The sequence below is a fragment of the Apodemus sylvaticus genome, chromosome 17 (genome assembly GCF_947179515.1).
Source record: "Apodemus sylvaticus chromosome 17, mApoSyl1.1, whole genome shotgun sequence".
In the NCBI taxonomy this organism is placed as follows: domain Eukaryota; kingdom Metazoa; phylum Chordata; class Mammalia; order Rodentia; family Muridae; genus Apodemus; species Apodemus sylvaticus.
The window spans coordinates 42,286,250-42,310,728 of NC_067488.1; the positions used below are offsets into that span (position 1 = coordinate 42,286,250).

Genomic DNA, 24,479 nt, shown 5'->3' on the forward strand with positions numbered 1-24,479 from the left:
TTCCAGGCCAGCCTGGTCAATACGGAGAGCTAGAGGCCAGGCAAGGCTACATAGCAAAATTCTGTATCAAAAGCAAAACAACAACATCAACAACAAAAAGCTTGCACATCACAGGCGAGATTGACTCAAGGAAACCTTGAGTGCAAGATGTTGCATAAAAAAAGAGACTGAGTAGAGGAAGGAACAGAGATGAGGAGAACAGAAGGAAAAAACCAACAAGGCAAATGTTTGTTCTGGGTACATGAATGAGCTGCACCCCTTAGCAAACATGGCTGGAGGAAAAAACAGAAATTTAAATAAAATACTCGTGGTGAAAGGGGCTTCATACAGAGCCCATAGACACTAAAAATATACTATGGAACCTGGTGTGGTGGGACATGCCTTTGGTCCCAGTGGGAGGCAGAGGCAGGAAGATCTCTGAGTTTGACACTAGCCTAGACAGCCAGGGCTATACAGAGAAACTCTGTCTTGAAAACCCCCGGGGAACCTGGTGTGGTAGAGGACGCCTTGGATACTTAGAAACCAGAGGTGGGCAGATTTCTGAGTTTGAGGCTAGCTTGCTCTATACAAGAGCCCATTTTTTAAAAGAAAAAAGTGCATACAAACGCACATACATTATGAATGACATTCTACTAGAAAATTTCATAACTTTGCTGACGTGTAGAATCCTTAAGTGTGTATACACAAAATAAAACAGAAAGGGGGAAGGTCCTGATATCTGAGGGAAAAAAATTAAACGTATTAACCAATTCCTACAAACACAGGTCCCAGCCCAAAACAGTTCCAGTGACAATTCAGGAGATTTATAAGGCAGAATTACACCAATCTTATTGTTTTCATATGTGGATGAGGGCATGTGCTGGTGCAGTCACCCTCTCCACAGTGTCATCCGTGTCATCACTGCCTTGAGACAGGCTCTCTCCTTGGCTCTATAGGCCAGGCTAGCCTCTCCCGCCTCCTTCTCCCATTATAGATAGCAACACTGAGATTACAGACATGAGTTACCCGGTGCAGCTTCTATGGGCTCTGGGGGTTCAAACTCAAGGCTTTAAACCTGATGAAAAAGAGCTTGCTTAGCAATCCACCTCCCAGGCCTGGATCGCACACTTCGCCCTTACAGACAAAGGAGGAACACTTTGCAACTTTCTGGACTTTATGCTGCATAACCCTGACACAGAATTCTAACAAGACAAGACAATTACAGATTTGCACCCATAGAAACAAATTCACAAAACCAGTTCTATACAGAAAGAATCATGAGTCTCAGATGCACAGCTCATTTTTTAAAACACAACATGTGTTAGTCTGAAAAAGATGACAAGATATGACCAGCAATCAACTCAGCAGTGACAGATTTTAACGGACTGGTGGCCACTAGTCTCGACAGATAAGGATAAGAACTGTTGGAAATCCCTTATCACATCTTAAAGAACGGACTGCTTCTCAATTAAAATCAGTAACAGGGCTGGGGTGGTCTGTGCACTGCCCAGGCTCAATATCCGGCTGGGTTTCCTCCACGCTGCATTAATGAAAGTAAAACATAAGATGTATTGTAAACTAGAAAGAAGCCAAACCCTTCTTATTAAAAATTATGCTTAAGTTGGGCTGGAGAGGTGTCACAGTGGTTAGAGCACTTGCTCTTCCTGAGGACAAGGTTTGGTTTCCAGTACCCGCATGATGGCTGCCTCCCTACTACCTATAACTCCAGTATTAGGAGATCTTATTCCTTCTGATCTTCATGGCATAGCATGCACATGGTACACAGGAAACACTTGTACATATTGTCAAATGAACTGACATTCTCAGCCAGATAAAATTAAATGATTTAGTGGGCTGGAATTTGAACCCCATCCCGTGGGTCTGAGTTTGATGGATGTCCATTGCCCCCAAATAAACCTCTATACTCTCTGGCTGTCACTCAGTTGTGTCTGGAAATGACATTTTAAGATGCTAGCCACAAAAACAAAGAATAAAGCAATTTAGAATCAAAATTGTAACAACCTAAAAGTTCCAAAGGCTTTCTGGAAAACCCCAGCTCCCTTATTCTTTTGAATTTTTGTTTGTTGTTCAAAGCAAAAAAAAAATCTACATTTGGAAAAACAATTCAGCAGTGTGAGATTCCAGTCTAGAGTTAAGACTGCACACTCGCCTAGTATGTGTGCACCGTCCTGGGTTCAACTCCCAGTACCATACCAAAGCAGTCACTGACACAGCCACGTGCACAGCTGACTGACCCTCCCTTTCAAAGGTACTGTGATGAATAGATAGGCACAGAAAAGCCTCTACAATACCTCACCTCATGCTGCACACAGAAAGCAGTTCAGGGCGAGGCACAGATCTCAACACAAAAGCCCAAACTACAACTCTTCCAAAGAAAACAGGATCTTTATGACCTCGACTGACACAGACTTCCTAGGGACAACACCTGCCATTCACAAAGTTCATAAACTGAACTTCAACAAAACTTGGAAGTTTTACTCATTAAAAGGCACTATTTTAAAAAGCAAAACCAACCAACCAACCAACAAACAAAACACTAATACAAGAAAGCAAATTTCAGACTGGAGGAGTATATATTCCCACCAGACTCCACGTCATCCAGAACCAAAAAACAAACACCACTCAAGACTACAGGGCAGGAGGCGTCAACACTCTTCATGTACAGTGGGGAAATTTGTCAACTGTCACTAGGGGTGAGGAGTAAGCCCACAGGAGCAGCTACACACCCAGAAGAGCAGCAGAAACAGCTCAGAAGCTGACTGACAGACTGTGGCTAAACCAGTCCACTTGACCCAACTTGTTGACCAAGATAAAACATTGCCCCTGCCTGGGACACACGGGGGCAGACCCAGGCCGTGAAACCCACTCCTCATTCTGGCAGTCATGAGGAAGAAAAGCCTGTGTCCCTTCTAAAAAGTTAGGAAGAGGGTCTTCCCTCCTGGGGCTTCGTGACACCCCAAGTGTCACCCGGAAGAAGAAAGGGTCAATTATCAACTATTCAGTGAATGCTAGGAGGTCTCTCAGTGGATATGATGTTTCCATGAGAACTAGTTCAGACCATGAGAACCTATGCAAAGGCCAGTTTGGTGTGGCAGTCGCTGGTGGATTAAGGTTGGCTCCAGGGCAAGCTAGGCTAGCTAAACGGAGAGCTCTGGATTTAAATGACAGGCCTTACTGCCACCAGGTGGACGGTGATCAAGAAAGATGCCCAAAGTCAGCCTTAGGACTCCACACATGAATTCCAGTCCAAAGAAGTGAGGTAACATGGCTTCTGTAGGCAGGACACAATAAAGGTGACAAAAGGTGGAGCTATATGACTTATGGTCAGGCTAACTCAAAAGTGATGGATATACACGCCTACTAAACCTCTGGAGCAGGACACTTACAACGTTGGGGTTCTACTATACTCAAATGACATCTCAATGCCAAAACCAATTAAAAAAATCTATCCTAACAACATCACGGGACAGGGTCAGAGATACCTGTTCACTCTCCGAGGGCATTTCTCAGGCTTGATGTCCAGTTCATAGTGATAGATGTCAATTTTGGGGATGTCCATTTCAAAGAAGTTGGCCTGTAGTTTGATTGTTCTCCCGGTGGTGCCGAAGTCCGGCCGAGGTGGAGGCTTGAAGGCATATCCTGGGATGGGTGATGTCGTCGGAGCAGGAGAAGCAAGAACTAGAAAACAGTAGGGAGACAGCAGACATCAGGGTGAGCAGGCTCAGACTTGTTCCTAAAAACACGGTGTACCCTACTCTTCCCATGCCCTTTGGATCCCGAGGCCCACAGCTCTCCATGTGCTCCACCATCTCAATTTCCCTCTGTTCATACATTCCTACCACCTCATTACAGGGACCCCACCCTACCAGGGGCTGGCTAGGGACAGGCAGCTTGCTGGCCGGTGACTCTGCCAACCATCCTCCAACACCGACATCCAACATATGCACTTCTTGTTCTTTCAGATGACCAAGAGAGGAGTCCTCTGCTGGGGACTTTCATCTCTCTCTCATCCAGGCTCAGAGAGTTGACATTGTGGTCACAGCTGGCCTCCCCTTCCCAAGCTATTCGACAGTGGTAGGTCCTAGCCCTTTCAGGCCTGGTGCGCCTGCACTGCCCCTGCTCTTCCCCTTTGGCACCCCACCCCCCATAGATTCCATGCACTTGTGCACAGCCACAGCACGGGAACCTTAGGTAGGCCCAGGGCCTGCAACACCTCTATGACTCTCGAACACTGCCTATATGCCCAGGTGTGTGCCAGTGCCCACCCAGGAACTCAGCCTTTCCCATTTCAAACCTACCCATCCATTTCTAACCAGGGTTCCAATCCAGACCCAGGTAAGCAGTCCTCACCTGGGAGGAAGTCACCCCCACCCTCCCTCTTCTTCATTTCCTTTATTCTCACCCCAGAGCACTGTGCTGCCACCCCAAGGTCTAAGAGGGGACAACAGAAACTCAGGCACACCAAATGGACTCTGCCACTGTTCAAGGAAGCAAGGGAAACTCTGAGTCTCTCTAAAGTACCTTAGCAATCATCAGAGCCTTGGGTCCAGAGAGTCCAGCTTTCCTGCTCCCAGTCACCACAGTGTGTGCATCACAACCTCCCATCCCAGAACCCACGGCCCCAGCAGCATTCACAGCACCTGTGCCATTTTGTGACTTCCATAGGCTACACGGGTTCACACAGGCCCTGGCCCTGGAAATCCCCATTCAAGAACCTCATCCCAGCAATGGACCAAGCTACATTCCCAGGGATGGTGTTTTAACACTAACCCAACCATCAACTTAGGGAGTGCTGGGGTGAGTGAGGTTACCACACTCGGTCGGTTTACCTGTGCTGCCAGTGGGAATTGAAGCCACCGAAAAGAGTGAGGAAAGCAAGAGCCACCAGACAAGACTTATCTGTGACACAAGTCATAACTGCCAAGGCAAAGGTATCTCCAATACTGTTTTTTAAAAGATTTATTTATTTTATGTATATGAGTACACTATAGCTGTACAAATGGTTGGGAGCCTTCATGTGGTTACTGGGAATTGAATTTAGGACCTCTGCTCTCCCCAGTTAACCTTGCTCACTCTGGCCCCAAGATTTATTTGTTATAAAGAAGTACACTGTAGCTGTCTTCAGACATACCAGAAGAGGGCATCAGATCTCATTACGGAGAGTTGTGATTACTGGGATTTGAACTCAGGACCTTCGAAGGGCAGTCAGTGCTCTTACCGCTGAGCCATCTCTCCAGCCCCCCAACACTTTTCAAATCCTCAAACCCTGCCAGCCCGGAGTCCCAGCCAGCCTGGAACTCACTCACCACGTGCTGGCTGGCCTCCAACTTACAGTTGCTCTCCTATGTGTCTCCTGAGCACACGCACCAGTTACATGCATGTGCTGCGACACTGCTAACTTCTTTTGATGTAGATATGATGTAGACATGTAGTCACATGAACTCCAACGCCAGTAGATGACGAATGACAAATTTAGGAAAAATTACAACTATGTATTTGTTTGATAACAGACCACTGGGGATTTTCATTCAAATGTCCTATTTCAAGAGATAAGCCGCCTGCATTCTTTAAAACTTCACATTCCCCATTGACAATCACTGGGAAGAAATACTCCACCAAAAAAAAAAAAAAAGAACAAAAACAAAAACAAAAAACCAAAAAAACAGTACCAAGATCGGGAGCCCAGGGCTTGCTCACTCCGTTTTGTTTTCTCCAAGAAAGCGAAAGTTCCTCATGGCTGAGCAGCACTGGATGCCATTGGGTCTCCCCTCTACACTGATGTGACTTCAGAGGACAGAGTTACAGATTTGAAAGCAGGCGCCCGTCCACTAGCCCTAACACCAGCTCTGAAGTACTAGGGCCTTTAAAAGGAGGAGAAAATCTGTTCAGGTGGATGAGCGTCACCCAGCAGGAGGAAGTCGGTTGGCTTTCATTAGCTCTCCAGGACAGCAACCATCCCTCCCTCCACAGACCTGGATGGACACAGCACAGCCAGGTGAGTTCAACAAGCCTGTCCTTCAGGTCAGTAGACTGTGGTCCCTGCTCTCAGGTGGTCTACCCTGAGACCCAGGTGGTCTACCCTGGTCCACACACAGGAAGCTAAGAACAGGATTGGTCAGGAAGCTCAGACACAGTACTGTGTAGAGCCAATAATCACACCTGGTGGTGCAGACCCCAACTTACGAAGTCAACGGGAGGAGCATTCCAGGTAAGCACAGCCCCTCCCTCCAGTCACAGCTCATGTGGCCTCAGCACCTACACCTGGCCACAGCCTAATTTCAGACTCACTTCTCAGGTCACCTGGAAGCCCAATCTCCTAGTGCCAGCTATGGGAACTGCAGAGCGGCACTAACCTGCTAGGGCTGCAGGCAGAATTAATAAAAGGGAATGGGGAACCGTGAAGTGTGACTTCACAAGATTCTGTTTCCATTGCCTCTGGAAAGAACAACAAGGCAGCAACTTCACTGAAAAGCCACGTAGAATATAAAATCACATTTGGCGCATATGAGTTCTCTGGCCTAGACCTCTTCCTAAGCACTGTGATCCCGTGACCCCTCTTCCGCCACAGGCCTATTTTTATCATTCCTGGGGAGCCCCAAGTGCACCCTGCCAAACAAGCAGGAGTTCAGACCCAAAGCCCAGAAGAGAAGCTGGCTCCGTAGGAGTACAGAGTTCCCGAGAGACAGGAGCAGATCAGGGAACAGCTAAGCTTGTCAGCTGCAGGCTATGGACACACAGGTGGGCCAAGCTTGAAGAGGGAAAAGGTGACACACTCCCAAGCCCCTCAGCCCTCCCTTCTGACACTGACTATATAGAAAGTGCCAAAGACTCCCTGATGGCTGGCCCCGCCCTCTCTCAGACCTCAGATAGCCAATGTCCTTTCTCCCCCAACCCCAGGTAGCATGCAGACACTCTGCTCTGGCAACTGGTCTCCTACCCTTGTTCTGAATGTTTCCAGCTGCCTTCTCAGGAAATCCTTGGGACCCAGAGGGCAAACCCCGTCTTTCACCTAGGAGGCCCCAGGGAGGGGCAGTGCCACCTCAAAAGCCCTGGATGATACAGATACCGCTCACTGGAGAGGGTTCCCTGGCAGGGAGACTCCCGGGACTCAATCCCCGCGTGGTGCCAGCAACAGCGCAGGCACCCAGTGTTTGCCTACTCGCTGATCACTTAGCACATTTGTTTTAGAGCTCCATTTTTAGAGCTCCATCACAAACAGCCAAAGGGAAACACAGAGAATGAGTAACCGACTTCCTGTATGAGCAACTGCGTCCAGGAGACCAAAAGATCTGGTGTTTGTGACAGATGCCAAAAGAGGCCTGAGTCTGCTGCAGCGCAGGATGGCCTCAAAAGTCCTGGGCACGTGGGGATCTGCACAGGGAGACGATGCGGAGATTCGCGCCCTGGGCCCACCCTCTCAGCTCCTACCTGGAGCAGGGGTGCGCATAGCCCCAGCCTCACTCTAAGAGGTGGTGCTGGACTCTGGAAACATTTGCTATGTCTGTGTGCTCAGTTTAAGCACAAACACCAGCTGCAAACAATGAGCATGGAACTCTCTGGGAGAGGGTACTAGGCCACGGGTGGGTCCTGGGAGCAACCTACCACACACTTGTAGGCTTGGCATGCCCTGAGTCCCTAGCACACCATCTGGCCTCAGCCTCCCACACCAGGACTGACTAGCAAAAAAGAAAAAAAAAAAAAAAACACAGCACAAGGAGAGGGGGGAGAGGGTGGGGCGGGGTAGGGGGCGGTTGCAGCTGTGTAGTTGGGAGGTGTTAAGTCCACACCACATTCCCAGAGGTGTAGCAACAGAATGAGGCTACTTTACTGATAGTCCTATCTGCCCTTGGGCACCTAGGCTAGGCTCCTAAATCCCGCGACCTGGCCCTGACAGCCCAGGTGACCAGCACACTGCCCTCTTCTTGCAGTGACGGAGACAGGGATGCTGGATGTTGTTGGAACATCATGTACAACCCAGACTAGCACTGTGTAGTCAACATTTCCTAGGAGAACGTGCTTCCTCAGGGATGTGGGGCAGCCCTGGGTGGAAGGCCCAGCCCATTCCTCCAAGGGCCATCAGGAAGAGGGTGGTGGAGAGATTGTCCCTACCCAGGGAGCCCTGCAGCAGGATGGTGACCTATGACTGGCTATAAACCACTACCAAGGAAGGTCATGGTGCCGTCTGGAAAAACCCATACTCCCTCTCCTTACAGGCTTAGGAACCTTGATAATAAAAAATTACAGAAGACAGAGAAAAGTAGAATAAAACCAGAGAGAACGTTACCACAAGACAATCCCTGTAAAATGAGCCTTCTAAAGCACACATGCCCCAGCTAGACCTGACCAGGTTTCCCACCCCAACCCCTCATCCTTCCTTTAACATCAATCATACCACGCCCAGAGCCTCCAAACCACCTGGGTGTTTTCCAGACTCCCTCTGGACCACACAGAGTCTAGGCTGACACCCCTGAGAGAACACACCTCTATCTTCTTCATCCTGGGACAGAAACTAGGAGCCACAGTGGGAACTCCGGCAGCTCTCTCCCTCAGAGCTGACCCGCCCATCTTCCTGCCCTGTCTTCTGCAGGCTGTGACCTCTGTCTACAGCTTCTCGAATCTAAAGTAGCAATTTCACTGAGCTCATGCGTGGCCCTCACGCTGGCCCAGGCACTTCACAGCATAGGAGTCCACCATAGGTGACCCCTTCACAGCATAGGAGTCCACCATAGGTGACCCCTTCACAGCATGAGTCCACCATAGGTGGCTCCATGCACTCTGGGGGTCTCCCCTAGCTCCCCTTACCCCAGCGTTCTACTCCCTACACTGCAACTCCACATGAATTCTAAGACTTTCTTTTCTTCTCCTTCCTTGCTTCCTTCCTTTCTTCTTTCCAGATGGTCTCATGTAACCTAGGTTAGCCTCAAACTTGCTATGTAGACAAGGTGGACCTTGAATTCCTCCTCTCCCTGCCTCTAGCTGGCAGTGCTGATATAGGTGTGCATCGCCACATCTCTGCAGTGGGATTTGAACCCAGGGCCCTCTGTATGCTAGACCGGATCTACCAGCTGCCTCTCCCAGCCCAGCATTCTGACCATCTCTCCTTCAGGACGAATGAATGCTACACTCAAAACCTGGCAAGCTTAGTCCTGCCTGCCCCAGTACCTGTCCTCGACACAGTCGCAAGTGGCACAAGGCCACCACCCTTGCTAGCACTGTGGTGTGCTCCCCGTCACCGGTGGAACTCTGCAGCTAAGGATGATGAAGTTCTTATTTTGTATTTTGATGGCTTTAATTCAGTATGACTAATTTGATCTATCAACCTATATATATATTTTGTTTCTGCCATGAAAATCATTCTAGAAAAAAAATTCCCACACCCGCGTCACCAGACTGTCAAGGGAACTCGTGATCTGAACACGTGAGAACCAGCTTCCCTGGGTCTCTAGGGGCCGGCGTGGCCTCATCTCTAATGGCAGAAGCTGTACCCAGCTCCTGAAAACATCAAACCTGCCCTCAGACTGACTATGGGGGATGGGCAGGTTAACTGTTTCTCTCTAGGGGTCTCTCAGAAACCGTGGCACCTCCCCTCCGGAGGCAGGAGCAGCTGGAAGGTCAGGCCAGCACCCCGCAGACATGGTAGGGACTCTGCTGTCTCCATGGCTGCAACAATGTGCGTCAGTCACCATTTACCGCTGCCATGGCAACCGGCCTCTCCTGCGTCTGCTCATCAAGCAGGCTCCTGGCATGGGCGGAACCAAGTTTGAGTGAGGAGGCTGGTGTCCTGAGGAAGCCCGACGGTGGCACCTCCACATGGCACCCTGGCATGTGCACACATGTAGCCCTGGGACATGACACTAGGCATTCCATATGCTCCCATATATAAGTGCTATGGGCCCGTGTGGAGGCTACTCTGGGCTGTGTAAGCAGAAGGATGTGACTGCCCAGAGATTTTCTGCAGAATTAATCATAGGAATGGGGGTGCACACTCACAATCCCAGAATGCAGGAGACTGAGACAGGAGGCGTTAAGAGGCCAACCTGGGCTACCTACATAGGAAGACACTGTCAACTGTCAACTAGGAAAACAAACAAACAAAAAGAAAACCAAAAAAAAAAAAAAAACCCAAAAATCCAAACAACAACAAAATGAACAACCATTCAAGGGCTCGAGCAATGGCTCCCGGCACCCACGTGGGGCAGCTCACAAACAGGGTGCCAGTTTCAGGGGCCCCTGCACTCACAGACACACAGGCACGAATAAAAATAAACCTTTGTTTAACAATATTCTCCCTGTTCCGCTAAGACACTCCCGCATCTCCTCCCCCACACCGCCGGGCTTTCCTTAAGTGCCTACTGTATAGCAGGCACACATCCTGTTGCCACTGTATACCTGTGCCTGCTGAAGACTACAGGTGTCATGTGACAAGCCACAAGGAGCAGGAAGTCACCTTGGAAACCAGGAAAAAACCCCCACCCCTGCTTGCACAGACTGCTGAATCATTGGCCAGGCTTGGGTCTGCGTGCAGAATCAGGAGGTGCTACTGCGCCACCGTCTGAGGGGCTCAGTGGGAGTGGGGACAAAGGGAAACATGGAGGACAGCTGCCACCCTTCTCAGAAGGCTGCTTCCTGTCCCCGCCCACCTGCTATGACATATAAGTATGAGTTGTATGACCTTTAAACAGAACAAAGGTTGCATGACTTCACTCCTGGGTGACTTACGGGAGGGAGAGGGCGCGGGGGTGGCTGCCAGTAAACCACTTGCCATAACAGCATGGGGACCTGAGCTCAGAGCCCCCCAGGACCCATTAGAAAAGCCACTTGGAGGGCCAAAAGAAACAGATCCCCAGGGGCTGGTCTGCTTGTCTAGCCCCTGCAGCGGTGAGCGCCAGGTTCAAAGACACTGTCCTTAAAAAAAAAAAAAAATGGGGACACCCAATGACAACCTCTGGCCTCAACATAAATACACACACACATATACACACACACACACACACACAGCTCACGTGCACTCCTTGTGAAAATCTCAACCACAAACAGCAGCTTAAGCTAATGACAAGCCAGATGTGCTGGCTACAGCCTGTGCTCCAGCATTCCAAAAGGAAGCAAGCAGACAACCGTGCGTACATTGGCATCTGTACCACACTAAGTTCCACCCTAGCTTAAGAGTAACTCTGCCTCAAACAAAGGAATAAAAACAAAAGGCCTGGCTCTGAAAGACAAGCAAGCCCAGGTGGAGTGGAACCCGGGGCCACTTCCTCCAGAACCCAGCCTAGCCCCAGGCATCGCTGGAAGGGGATGGGAACACTCCCGTGACTGCAGAATTTTTTCCAGGGCTGGGCTTCAAAGCAAGCACCTTTGAAGGCACACAGCTCATCTTCCTTGTAGAACTCTGCTCATGCTGAACACTGGCCAGAAATTGTGAATGAAAAGAATGTGACACACAGCCAGGGAAGCTGAGTACCCGTGCCACACCCTGGGCCACGCCAGGCATGGACACCAGCGCCTCTCTGCCACAGTCGGCTTCACGGGACCGTTTCAGGGTTGGGTGACTTGTCTTGGTTCTTGGCTGGACAATAGTCAGGCTAAAGCTGGACATTGCGGATTCCAGAACAGAGTGGAACCCGACAGTAGGTTCTGTCAAACAGGTACTTTCTCGGGAGACTCAGGATGCAGCACGTAGTTGACAATCCTTCTGTGCAGTGAGCCACATGCCACCCACGCTGACAGAGCTACATTAAACTCAGTCTTTTTGGACAAGAAAGGGAAGCCTGGAGTGTGTACCAAGAATGGAGCCAGGGCCATCTGCTCCATGGCTGGAGAAGGAACCCAACTACCGTGCGCCGTCAGCAAAACCAGTGAAGAAGCACAGTCAGGGAAGGCCTCGGTAACCGCTAACCAACAGAGAACACAAACCCAAAGCCAGCCCTGCCTCAGGATCCGCTTCCAACACAGGAACACTCATGCTCACGTCTGCCTCGCATCTGGCTTAAGAGTCAGGGCCAAGCACAGCTTGGACTAGAATCGTGCTCGTGGTCAGATACCTCCCACCCCAGCTCTGACTCCCACAGCTTGGCAAACTCTACTGTAAGCCGAGCAAGCGTGCAAGAATATGAGAGAGCATAACACAACCAGAGCAGCGAGGGAGGGAGCTTTTGCCCTTCCAGGTCCTGGCTCCCAGACTTGGCAAACAAACACTGCTGAGACGCAGCTGAGAACTCTAGGGCAGCAAGGGTGACCATCCTGGCACTGCTGGCTTGAGCATAGGACGTGAAGACTGAGCAGTGGGTGGCTACTGGTGTGCTGTGGAATGGGGTAGTTTGATCTCAGAAACTGTTTGGGGCCACTGCAGAATTTAAATGTTCCAGAGTACACACTGCTTGGAGACACATAACCAGGAATTCTGGCCATCACCTAATGCCCTGATAAACCTCTTGTTCCTATCACAAGGCCCTTCAGTGAGGTCCTTTCTCCTGTGTAGTGCGGAATGGAGACTATCCCTCTGCCAGGAGAGGCAAGGAAGGCAGGGACCTCGTTCCCTAGAAACCTATTGTCCTTGAAAGCTGCCTGGGAGTCTTTTGCTTTGATCTCACCTGATTTAAAAAAAAAAAAAAAAAAACCCTGGGAAATCTCTTGTCATCATAGCTAGTTGGAGACAGGAAATGGGGCCCTTGGGGAGCAGACACTTTGGGGTGTGAGGGTGCTGGGTAAGCCAGGCTTCTCTGGGGGGCCCAGAGGGCGGAGCACTACAATCGCTCATGTGGCCCTTTTGGGTTAATGAGTAATCTGCTAAATATATGTTGCCCTTATTTCAGCAAGCGCTAGAATGTGCTATGTGAGCACAGGTGCACACAGCAGCTTAGAGTAAGCGGTGACAGTGACACGCCACGGAGAGGTCCAACCACTCACTTTCATCTCAGACTGAAACCGCCGATTTGCAGGGGAGTTTTCAATGGCTTTTGTGGTTCAGTATGAAACTCCGACCATGACCCTTTGAGAAATGGCCCCCAAAGCCATCTCAAAAATAGTTTTGCTTAGTAAATTCTGAACCATTCCCTGACAAGGAAAACACCCTCAGGCCTAGCAACTCTTCCCCTGTAACATTCAAAATATCACACTTAAACAAAAGGGGCTACTCAAGAGAGCCGGCTCCCCAAGGCTGCACCCCTGTATCTTCCTGATACAATGGCCACAGGGTGACCCAGCTGCTGCTGGCACCTGTTTGAAACTGCCCTGCAGTGAGCCCTGGTGGAACCTGAGGAAGCCTCACTCTGGCTTCCCTAAGTCCGGAGTCAGCTCGTTTTATGGTCCCAGGGCCACAGTCTGCTTCTCACTAGACTGGACTGTAAGTATCCTGACCGTGGGACCTGTGTCTCTTTATGCATGACTGGACAAGCTGAATGCACAGGGCAATGAAAGAGTAGCTGATATCAACGGCCCTAACAGTAAAACTACTGATTTATAATTCTACATTGTCAGTCTTTACAGGCGAGGGGAGGGAGTGGGGGGAGACCCGGGACTGTTATTCCATAGTCAGCATCTTCTCAGGTGAGGCAGGGCACAGACACTTACCAAGGTTTCAGCAGGTCTACACCTACTTACCAAATGTGTTTCTTACCTCCACATGCTTACTGGCCTGAGGAAAAGGCCAGGGTTCTTGGGCCAAATGGTAGACCTATTCCTGGTAGCAGATCACAGACCAAAGTGCGAGCTATTTCACAGCCTGTCACGCAGACTGTCGTGAAGAGAGAAGATCTGCAGACAATGCCTTTATGCAAAGAAGGGTCCTCAGCCTTGGCAGCTGACATTTAAAAAAAAGAAGACTCGACTTGACAGCTGTAATTAGCCAGGGCAGCTCAGGCTGGTGTGAGGCACATATCTGTAACCCCGGCACCTGGGAAGTGGTGGCAGGAAGATCAAGGTCACCCTTGGCTACCCAGCAAGCCTCATTCTCAACCAACCATGAAAAAGAAAACAAGAAAGGCCCACAAAGACAGACGTGAGCAGCCACTGCGCCCTTTCACAGAGAGACCTAGGAATACGCCCAACTTGAGGTCCACAGTAGGCCTGTTCAACCTCACATCCCCATGTGAGGACACAGCTAATGTTCTTCACAGTTATACAGTCCTGGGGAGATCCTGGTGCTTTCCCGTTCCTGGGAACCTGTCCAGCTAAGGGTCCTGCTCTTTGGATTCAAATCAGGTCTGACACCCCACTCTGGTCTCACACCATGGCCAGGGGAGTTCATGATGGACCTGCACAACTGTAGAGTCTAACTATGTGGAAATAACTGTACACAACTCTACCCAGCACTGGCTCCCTGGCCAGAGGTCCACGTTCAGCCCAAGCTCCTCCATCTAGTACACAGGGAGACTCCTCCCCAGACTTCTTCCCCCTGCACAGCACTCAGCCACTCTCTGAAGCACCCCATCTTGACACACCTCTCAGAGACCCCAAGGGAAGTAGCTTCCTGCACTGTTGGCAGGCCAGCGCTGCTCAGCCCATGGGCAGCAGCAGTACAATCCTGTTTTCAGTGCCACACCCCTCCTGCTAAATAAGGAGGGGCCAGCCTTCACCGACTGAGGAGAGCACTGTAGGTCAGCCTCCACTGGTGCTCTATCTGCACATACATAAGTGAGGATCAGTAACAACCAATGACGTGGTAGGACGAGGCCAGAAGGCCACTGCTCTAATTCTTTTTCTGGAACAAGTCTCCAACAGCAGCGTACACTAGGATAGGTAGGGCTGGGGACAGACACAGCGACCTCAAACTTGAATCTCTAACAGGCCATGAATAAGCCATCCATCCCTCAGACCCACTCACTGGAGGCTGCTTGAGTCTGGTTTACCCTTACAATCTGTGAGACCAGGTGCATTTTAATAGAATGTCGGGAAGAAAATGTTAAACCTGAAATCTGCAAGTAAGAGGCTGGAGCTGCAGCTGGGGCAGGGCACCTGAGCAGCAGGGAGGCCCAGAAGGAAGAGAAGGGTGGCCCTTCCCCCACATCTCAGTTCCACCACATGGGACAGAGACCACACCTTGGCTCTCTGCCTGTCTTGGAAAGAATCAATGTCCTATTTTCCACTGAGGTAGCAGAACCTATGAGCATCTTCTACTAACCTGCTCAACACAGGCCCTTTCTCAAGCCAAGGCATTACCTGCCACCCAGGAGAACTGGCAAATGGCCCTTCTGTTGGGGACTTCTTGGCAGACAGCAGTGCCAGTCAGGGCCCAGGTTGCAGGGCTCACACTGTCCTCTGACCACCTGTCCACCTCAGAGAGCATCACTACTTCATATAACACAGAAAGGTGAGGTGGGGGAGGGGTGAGACCAGGCTGCAGGAAGCTGACAAGTGACACCCCCCCACCCCCCCACCCCGTAACAGTAAGACACTGACAGTGACATCTCAAACCCCTCCACTCTGATGGGAGGAAGTTTGAACCAGGGGAGAAAAGCCTGGCCAGGTGACGGGACCACTGCAGGATCTACCACACATAGACAAAGGCCCAGGGCCGGATGAAGTCTCACAGAGCAGTTTCCCCAATTTGCCATCAAACCTAAGAGAAAAGCCAGGTTCTGAAATCGACCTGCTTGTTGTCCATCGTGCCTGCTGTTACCAGACTGAACTCACCTCCTTGTCTCTCCAGGTCAGATATTATTAAGCCTCACTTCCCCCAAATAAAGGTCCTTGGTTAAATCAGTGGTGATGCTCCACAGCTCCTGCAATGCAGTGGACACAGAACCACACTACTCCTCTGCTCAGACCCCAGAGCCGCTCAGTCCCAGTGCATCCCTGGCAATCCCTCCGTGCTCTGAGATGCCAACTTCCTAGGTACACCTGTACCATGCGGAGTGGGTAACCGAGGCTGTTGTTCCCTCTCCTCAAAGCCCTCTGGTACCCAGAAATTTCTGCACACCATACCCAGGACCTGGGTTCTCCTGCTGTGTTCAACCTGGAGACATGCACTTTCCCATTACATTCTGAGCCCAGCTAAGCAGGGTGGTTCCACAGCTTGCCACCTATGGCCTCCATGCGAGCGTCATGCAGGAAGACAGACTGAGTAAGAACCTGCTCCAAGAGAACTGTCTTTTGACAACCTCAACATTGTCCTGCAAGCCTATCAAGCCACTGCCTAAAAGACAAACTCCCTCAGGGCCACTGTGCTCTGGGTACACTGAACTTGCAGTAAGTAAGCTAGCTCTTCATGAACCCCACCCTCTCAAGACAGCTGTGGTGGTCTGAATACACTTGGCCCATGGGAAGTGGCACTATTAGAATGTGTGACCTTATTGGAGGCAGTATGGCCTTGTTAGAGGAAGTGTATCACTGAGGAGGTAGGACTTTAAGGTCTTAGATGCTTAAGCTTGGCCCAGTGGGAAACATATCTAGTCTCCTGACTGCCTTCTTCAGATCAAGATGTAGAACTCTTGGCTCCTCCAGCACCAAACCTGCCCACAGGCTGCCATGTTTCTCCCCATGATAATGAACGGAACCTCTGAAACTGTAAGCCAGCTCCAAAGAAATGTTTTCCTTTATAAGACTTGCCATGGTCATGGGGTCTCTTGATAGCAACAAACACTAAGACTACAGCCATAGCATCTGGCACAGCCAGGGCCCATTGCCAGACACCAGTGTCCTTCAGTTTCTCCTACCTCCATCTTCATAACCCAGAATCTGTAGGGCTGTATCCCAAAGGCAGCTCTGCTCCAATACAGCTGGGACCTTCTCTAGCCACATGGTTTCGCATGCTCCAGATACTTTGACCACTCTGGGCCCATGTCACTTGAATTTCTCAGTGGCCTACTCTGAAGTGCCCAGCCAAAGCCTGAGTGACATCTACACTGGCTAGTTCCCATCACCCACTCTCCAAACAGGCAAGGTCTCAAAATCTGTGTTACTGAGTCACCAAGACCCCCACCATAAACAGCACCACCCACCATGTGCCTGTCACAGGGCCAAACCGCAGGCACCACCGCTGGATCTTCCATTTTGCCTTCCACACTTAAAATACCAAAGTGAGTCTACAATGTGCTGAATGTATTCAAGTTCCTCTTAGTGGTTAGGAAGAAAGGGGGCGGAAGGCCAGCTGTGAAGAGCCACGGGATGGACTCGCTCAGACCCCTTTCCCTCCAGGCTGAAGGCACTGCAGCTCCGTCTGGGAGAGCTGTGTGGAACGGAAGATGAGCCTGTACCTTTAATACCCAAGGCTGGTACGGAGCTCAGTCGGTGAGGGCTTGCCTACCATGCACAACCGGCCCTGGGTTCGACTCCAGTACTGACTGAAAGGAAACACCAGTGAGACTCCGGTTATGGAGGCTTCACCCACTCTGACCCTCTGAGGCCACTGTTTCTACAAAGGTGAGTGAGTCCTTGCTTAGAGGGAAATCGATGCCAAATTGCTTAGAGAACATGCTACTTTAAAAAAAAATGATTTATTTAGTATATATAAGTACACTGTAGCTGTCTTTAGACTCCCTAGAAGAGTGCATCAGATCTCATTATAGATGGTTGTGAGCCACCGTGTGGTTGCTGGGATTCGAATTCAGGACCTTCAGAAGAGCAGTTAGTGCTCCTAACCACTGAGCCATCTCTCCAGCCTAAATGTACTACTGCTTCTGCTTGTGACAAAGAGCTTCTATAACACACAAGAGCCCCAGCAGGACCAGCCAAGCTCCTGGATAGTGAAACACAAGTCCAGGATCTTGTTTTGGAGCATTTTAACTGTAAGAAAATTCTCACATTTGTCTTAAATTATAATAAACAGAAATACCACCTTCTCACTTGTAACACTGAGATATTCACACTCAGAATAGTGAGACACATATATATCCATGATATTTCCTCCAGATAACATTCAGAATGTTCCTCCTACCAAATATAAAAAACTGAAAACTCACCCTGACCTCAGCTTTGTCCAGGAGGGAGGCTTCCCTCAGAGGCGTGGCACCGCCATGCCTGGAGCTCAGTGGGTCCCGCAGATCCAGTACCTCACTCTAACATCCCAGCTTGGACCTAATACAGCCCCAGAGGAGTATCTTAAAAGCAAATTTAACAAGTGACAGAAACCAGAAAACGTCCCCAATTTTCTCACCAGCTATTTGAAATGTCACTTCTAAATACTGGCATCCCATGGAGGGAAAATTTTTTTTTCCTAGTCAGAATAATTAATTAAGGAGTAAATTGTTGAAATCAAGCAGATACAGTCCACAGGGCTGTTTGGCTTCTTTAATCGATTCCTTTCTGAGGATAGACAGGCTTGCAATTTAAAATAAATTGAAGCTGTTCCCTCATTCTTCAGAATACTGAAGAACAGCAGTCCTAGATGCAGGTGGCTTCAGTTCTGGGCTGGGTAGAAAGGAAGGCCTGACTGCTGCTGTCCTTTAAAGGACCGTTATGGAGTTCCCCAATAGGCTCTAGCAGAAACACATCTTCACAATTTCATACTGTGTTTGCATGTCTACCACACCCTCTTCCACTCCAATTGTGTCCCAAATCCTAAAATTCAATCTTCCACGTGCGCATGCACACACACACACACACACACACTGCTAAGCCCATTTGTTGTTGCTTGCCTGTACAGTGTTGGGGCTGACAGCCTGGGTTTGGATACTCTGTGAGAGCTTAGTCCTGCCGGCTGACATGAGGCAGTCATGAGCTGCCTGTGGCTCTTCATCTCGTCATCTCGTGGTGGGGCCTTGTGAGCTTTCCTTGTGACTTTGACAATTTCTATCAAATACCAGTCTATGACAGTAGCAGGCAAAGCAGGGCAGTGGTGGCGCACGCCTGTAATCCCAGCACTCTGGGAGGCAGAGGCAGGTGGATTTCTGAGTTCGAGGCCAGCCTGGTCTACAAAGTGAGCTCCAGGACAGCCAGGGCTATACAGAGAAACCCTGTCTCAAAAAAACCAAATCCAAAATAACAGAACAAAACAAAAAAAACAAAAACAAAAGCAGGCAAGCTCTCCAGCTGGGGCAGCTGACAGTGGAGGCAGGGACTCTGGTGCTCAGGTGGCTGCATTGAGCAGAAGGCAGAAGCCCAAAGTCTCCAAGGAACCAGCTGGCTACAAACACATCTCAGAGTAAAAAGCTTCCACACCAGAGATGGGCAGTTTGGAGGCAGGGCGATCAGGGCAGCCTCCTTCCCGTTACTCACAGAAATGTACCACCTTAGCCACTGCGGAGTGGGAGATGTCCTGACACGTTCAGATGCTGTGTCCATCACTTCTCTCCTTAACCCGACCCCATGGACCCACTCAGTAGCTCCTGCGCCCCTTCATCCCTCTCCATCTGCCCCCAGGCTCTGCTCACCCTGGCCGCGTTCCAGAAAGGGGAAGCACACGGGCGGGCGAGCCATTTCCTGGCCTCTCCACATTGCCCTTGAGAGGCACACCCATGTTGTACCTATGCTGGAGCTTCAGACTTGAGGGCAACAGCCCTGGACATCACTCCTTCCAAATTCCCTTGGACTGTGGCAGGTGCACGAGGGCTGTCATTTCGACATGAAAGAAACCTGCTGGATAAGAGCCCCACAAACACACATACAGTATTTGTTTGTTTGTTTAGGTTTTGGATTTGGGTTTTTTTTTTTTTTTTTTTTTTTTTTTTTTGAGACAGGGTTTCTCTGTATAGCTCTGGCTGTCCTGGAACTCTGTAGTCCAGGCTAACCTTGAACTCAGAAATCCACCTGCCTCTGCCTCCCAAGTGCTGGGATTACAGGTATGCGCCACCACCGCCCAGCCACAATTTTTAAAATGCTATTGAGTGAGTGAGTGAGTGAGAGAGAGAGAGAGAGAGAGAAAGAGAGAGAACGAGAACTTGAAATTACCCTGGCACAGTGCCTAGAAACAATGCTGGAGGGCTGGGGAGGCTTATTGTGTGTACAAATACTGACTTAAACAAACCTAAGAGAAAGGACACTTTCAATGATACAGGACACATGAGTCCCCAGTGCACAGTTGATGACCTGCCACAGGTCACCGCACTATGATTCTGCCTCATTGCACATACATGTAAACAGACATTTATAAACCATGTGACATGGGGAACCACCCACCCCCAACCACTGCAGGTAGGGAGGAGAGCCACATGCTGGCTGCCCCACCCCCAGCTGGCTAGACTTCCTTCTTCTTAGGGTTTATGTCTATATACATGTTGCTTGAAAGGATTTTGTCTGTCTGTTCGTTGTTGCTATTTCAGGCAGAATCTACCATGTAGCGCAGGCTGCCCTTTATAGCCATTCTCCTGCCTCAGTCGCTGGAGTTGTGATTAGACATGAATCATCATGCTTACATCTATAGGCAGTTTTTGTTCATTTTGTTTTGAGACAGGGTTTTACTACGTAGCCATGGCTGGCCTAGAACTTGCTATGTAGACCATACTGGCCTGGAACTCACAGGAATCCACCTGCTTCTGCCTCCCACACTGGAAGTAAAGGCTGTAACTGTCACCAGCACACCCAACGTGTAAATAGTTCTTAATACTTACAAATACTTGCTGGCAAGTGAGGGAATCCAGCTGGAACAGGATTACCCAGCTAACAGAACTGAAGCTGGTGAGGGTCTACTGAAGACAAAGGATTGCGTGCTGAGGGGGGAGCAGGGGGCTGCAGCCCACCCTCCCTGCAGAAAAGTTCAGGGATGCTCACCAGAATGCCATGCCACAGCCTGATGCAGATCTCAGGGCCCAGCTTTCTCCAGGGCAGGTCTGTAGCCGCCGCTGGTGCTACCTATGTCACTGTGGATGAATGAGCGGTTCTCCCTTTGAAGCCTCACTTGCCGGATCAAAGCTACACCTATAATCTCCAACTCAGCTTCGGTGACTGAACAGGACAAGGGAAGGGCCTATGGCAAACTCAGCAAGGAAGAGAAAGGCCCAGTCTGCCCAGAGGCTTCTTCCTCCTAGAGAAGGACAATAGAAAACCTAGCAGGCCCTTGTAGAAAAAAGCTGGAGGGAGAGGGATCCTGAGGACAGGACAGCAGTGGGGGCTGCAGGGTCAGCTCACCTCTGCTGATCTTCCCATGCCAGCACGAAGGGGTTGGCACCGAGCACAAGCACCCAGGTGCCCACCGGCCAGCACACTGCTTCAGAAGGCCTGCCCAGCTCAGCACCACGCTGACCACCAGAGCCCGGCAGTTTCCCGTATTTATCTACCGGAGAAACAGTACTGAAGGCTGAATTCTCGCAGAGCGTGGACATACTATGATTTACCCCAGAGTCCAGACAGGCTCTGGTGACCCAGGACAATTGGTGGTGCAGATGGATTTACATGGGGGATATGCAATTCCATCCCTCAAGAAACAAACAAGGACCAAGAGTGACACACACTCTTCTTGTGCTTCCCATTCAATATGGAAAAACCACCAGGCTGGCCCATGGGTCCCCAATTAAGTTAGTTACTCGAAGGCTAACAACTTAACTTCAAAACTGTACCCAAATGTCCTCTGACAAATATGGAAACAAATCAAAGTGTGTATCCCTACCGTGGACCTGCATACTCACAGGAAGACACTAGTTCATGCTGACACAAGGACCTTGCAACACAAAGGGTCACAGAAAGTCATGTGCTGCAGGCTCAACTTGCTCGCTTGCTCGCGCGCGTGCGCGCACACACACACACACACACACACACACACAGCCTCCTGATCAGGTGTCCACCAAGGCAGAACAGGTGGATCGAGTGGGATGGGCACCAATGGCAACAGGTTTTCGTGCTTGTCCCTAGATTCTGGAAGGCCATTCACATGAGCATACAACGGTGGCACACACAGAAGGGCCATCTGCAGACATGGTTACTCTTGGTTGTCAATTTGACACCCCTGGGAAGAGGGTACCTCATTTAAGAAAGTCCCTCCATCAGAATGCCCTGTGAGCACATCTGTGGGACATTTCTTAATTGTTGCTGGATATTAGAGGGCCCAGCCCACTCCAGACCTTGGCCCCACTGGGCAGGTAGCCCTGAGAGGTTTAGGAGAGGTAGGTAAACATGAGCCTGGCTGGAAGCAAGCCAGTAAGCATCGTCCTTTATGGTCTCTGCTTCAGTCCCCGCCTCAGCTTTCTTGGGGATGAACCTCATATGATCTGTAAACCAAACAAACCCTTTCTTCCCTCAAGTTGCTTCAGGTCATGGTGTTTATCATAGCAACAGGAACCAAACCAGGACAGGAACCAAGGAGACGGTGTCCTTTCTGGGTTACAGGTCAACTCGTCTGATGCTGGGGCAGGTCAGAACCCACCAGCAAGGCACATAGCCCGTCCTAAAATGGTAGAGCTGTCTGGGAGCGGTGACACACACCCCTAGCCCCAGTACGCAGGGAGCAAAGCGTTCTGTGGGAGTCGGGGGCCAGCCAGGGATGTAGAGTGAGGCCTTCAGACTAAACACACTAAAACTGAACTGAAGAGGTGGAAGCGGAGAGACGCTCATCCCTGCACCCGCTGTCAACCCCGATGGCCTCTGGGATGCTTCACGGAGCAGAGCAGGCAGTGTGAAGCTTAGTCTCCACTGCCACTGTGCCTAAATTTGGAGTCGCTTAGGAGACAAATCTCTGGATGCATCTGAGGATAAGCAGAAAGGATTTACTGAGGAAGAAAGAGAGACACTCATGCCAAATACAGGTGGTACTGTCCCATCAGCCGGGGACCCAGACTGCCTAAGATGACAGTGACCATTCACCCCTCTCTGCTTCCCGACTGTAGGTGGATATGAGCAGCTGCCTCAGGCTCCTGGCACCACGCCCCACCCAGATGGACTACACTCTTAAATCACGAGCCAAAAAAAGCAATCCATCTTCCCCTAAGTTGTTTTTATCGAGGAGAAAACTAAACACAGGACACTTTTCCATTCCCCACAAAATACTTAAGTCACTCTGGGCACTACCAGCAAGGGAAGAGTCACCTCACTGAGCGAGGTGAGTGCCCCCAACGGGAAGGACTGTGAATTGGAAGAGACTGCCATCTACACCACCTGTGAAGGTAGAGGATTTCTCCACAAGGCCATGCATGGCTTCTAGCAGCTTCTCCACAGCTGGCTCAGGCTGCCTGGGCTCCACAGGAGGTCAGCAGACAAGGGCAGAGCGTGTTCTCAAGTCTACCTGTCAGACAGGGTCAGAGATGAGCATCCCAGGGGTGTGGGGGGCATATCTCCTCTCCCATGGAGGACAGTGGGGGGGTGGAAGACCTGCAGAGTGCAGAGCAATGGCCCACAGGCCCTACACACACACACACACACACATACACACACACACACACACACACACACACACAGCCTGGACAGCAACTCTACACAATTAAGGTGAGACTTCAAATCAGGAAACAGCTCAACTACAGAAGCACAGTTCTAGAACACTCTGGGATTACACACACATACACATACACACACACACACACACACACACCATTCTAGCGAGGAAAATCCCCAAACTTAAGGTGCTTTTAATTCAGAAGTGCCATGGCCATAGAACCCCAAGAGTTTCCCAAGCTGTGAAACCCTGATACACCAACACGTATTGAAGGTTGTAGAGCTACAGGGGTCGTGGCACACAGGTATGGTAACACCACCCGAAACCCTCGGCCATAGGACTTCAGACACCATGAAGAAAGCAAGCTCACCTTAGTATGTCCAGGGCCCCACAGAAACAGCCATATTAGTTAATAAACACCCCAGTAACGGGAGTGAATTACTTCTTTTTGAGTTGTTGTGAATGGGGTCATATAGATCTGCAACCCACCCGCCTCCTGCCTCCTCAGACATTATAGGCTATTGATTACCGTTGCTCTTGGTTATCCCCAGAGCATGTGGGTCAGACATTGCTGATGATGCATGAGTCACAGATCACGGAGACATCAAGCTGCGACTCATCCGGAAGCTTCATTCCTATTGGCTAGTGTTGATGATGCTGGAAGGTGTTGGGAAAACGTAAGCCCCGCCGCCTCTCCTAGCTGTGAACTAGGGCTTAGTTATCACAAGTTATAAATAATGACTGATGGGGCAAGCTAGACCCACGGGAACAGTAGTGACACACGTATTACACAATTACCAACCATTTTCTGATTAGATCAGAGGACCACTCTGAGAGATGTAACAGATACATGGCGCTATTCAATGGACCAAGAACCTGGTGAGGTAGGTCAAGGACACTCCTCAGAGAAGCTCTACTTGTAGTAGATGGCAATCTACACGGAGAGCATCAGTTGGCCTCAGTTGGCTAAAACTCAGAGACTGTAGTGCTCAGTCCTAAACCAGACATTCATTATACACCCCCTTCTTGTAAGGCTTTGGATCTTTGTGGGAGATAGGGTGGAAAGCTCATTAAGAGACAGAGGTGGGACTGGAGAGATGGCTCAGTGGTTAAGAGCATTGACTGTTCTTCCGAAGGTCCTGAGTTCAAATCCAAAAATGACATGGTGGCTCACAACCATCCGTAATGAGACCTGACGCCCTCTTCTGTTGTGTCTGAGGATAGCTACAGTGTACTTACATATAAT

The 24,479-nt window shown here is 50.1% G+C and overlaps 1 protein-coding gene across 6 annotated transcripts in view; it reads right to left on the reverse strand.

Annotated features, from left to right (window-relative positions):
• Ago2 (argonaute RISC catalytic component 2) overlaps positions 1–24,479 on the reverse strand; it is an 86,215-nt gene that overhangs the window by 43,975 nt on the left and 17,761 nt on the right. For all 6 annotated transcript variants that reach the window (XR_007973975.1, XR_007973973.1, XR_007973974.1 and 3 more), the window contains exon 2: positions 3,483–3,678. Coding sequence is in view for 1 of the 6 variants with exons in the window: in XM_052161392.1 (XP_052017352.1) it covers positions 3,483–3,678 (196 nt within the window). In the remaining 5 variants the exon portion in view is untranslated. The remainder of the gene's footprint in view (positions 1–3,482; positions 3,679–24,479) is intronic.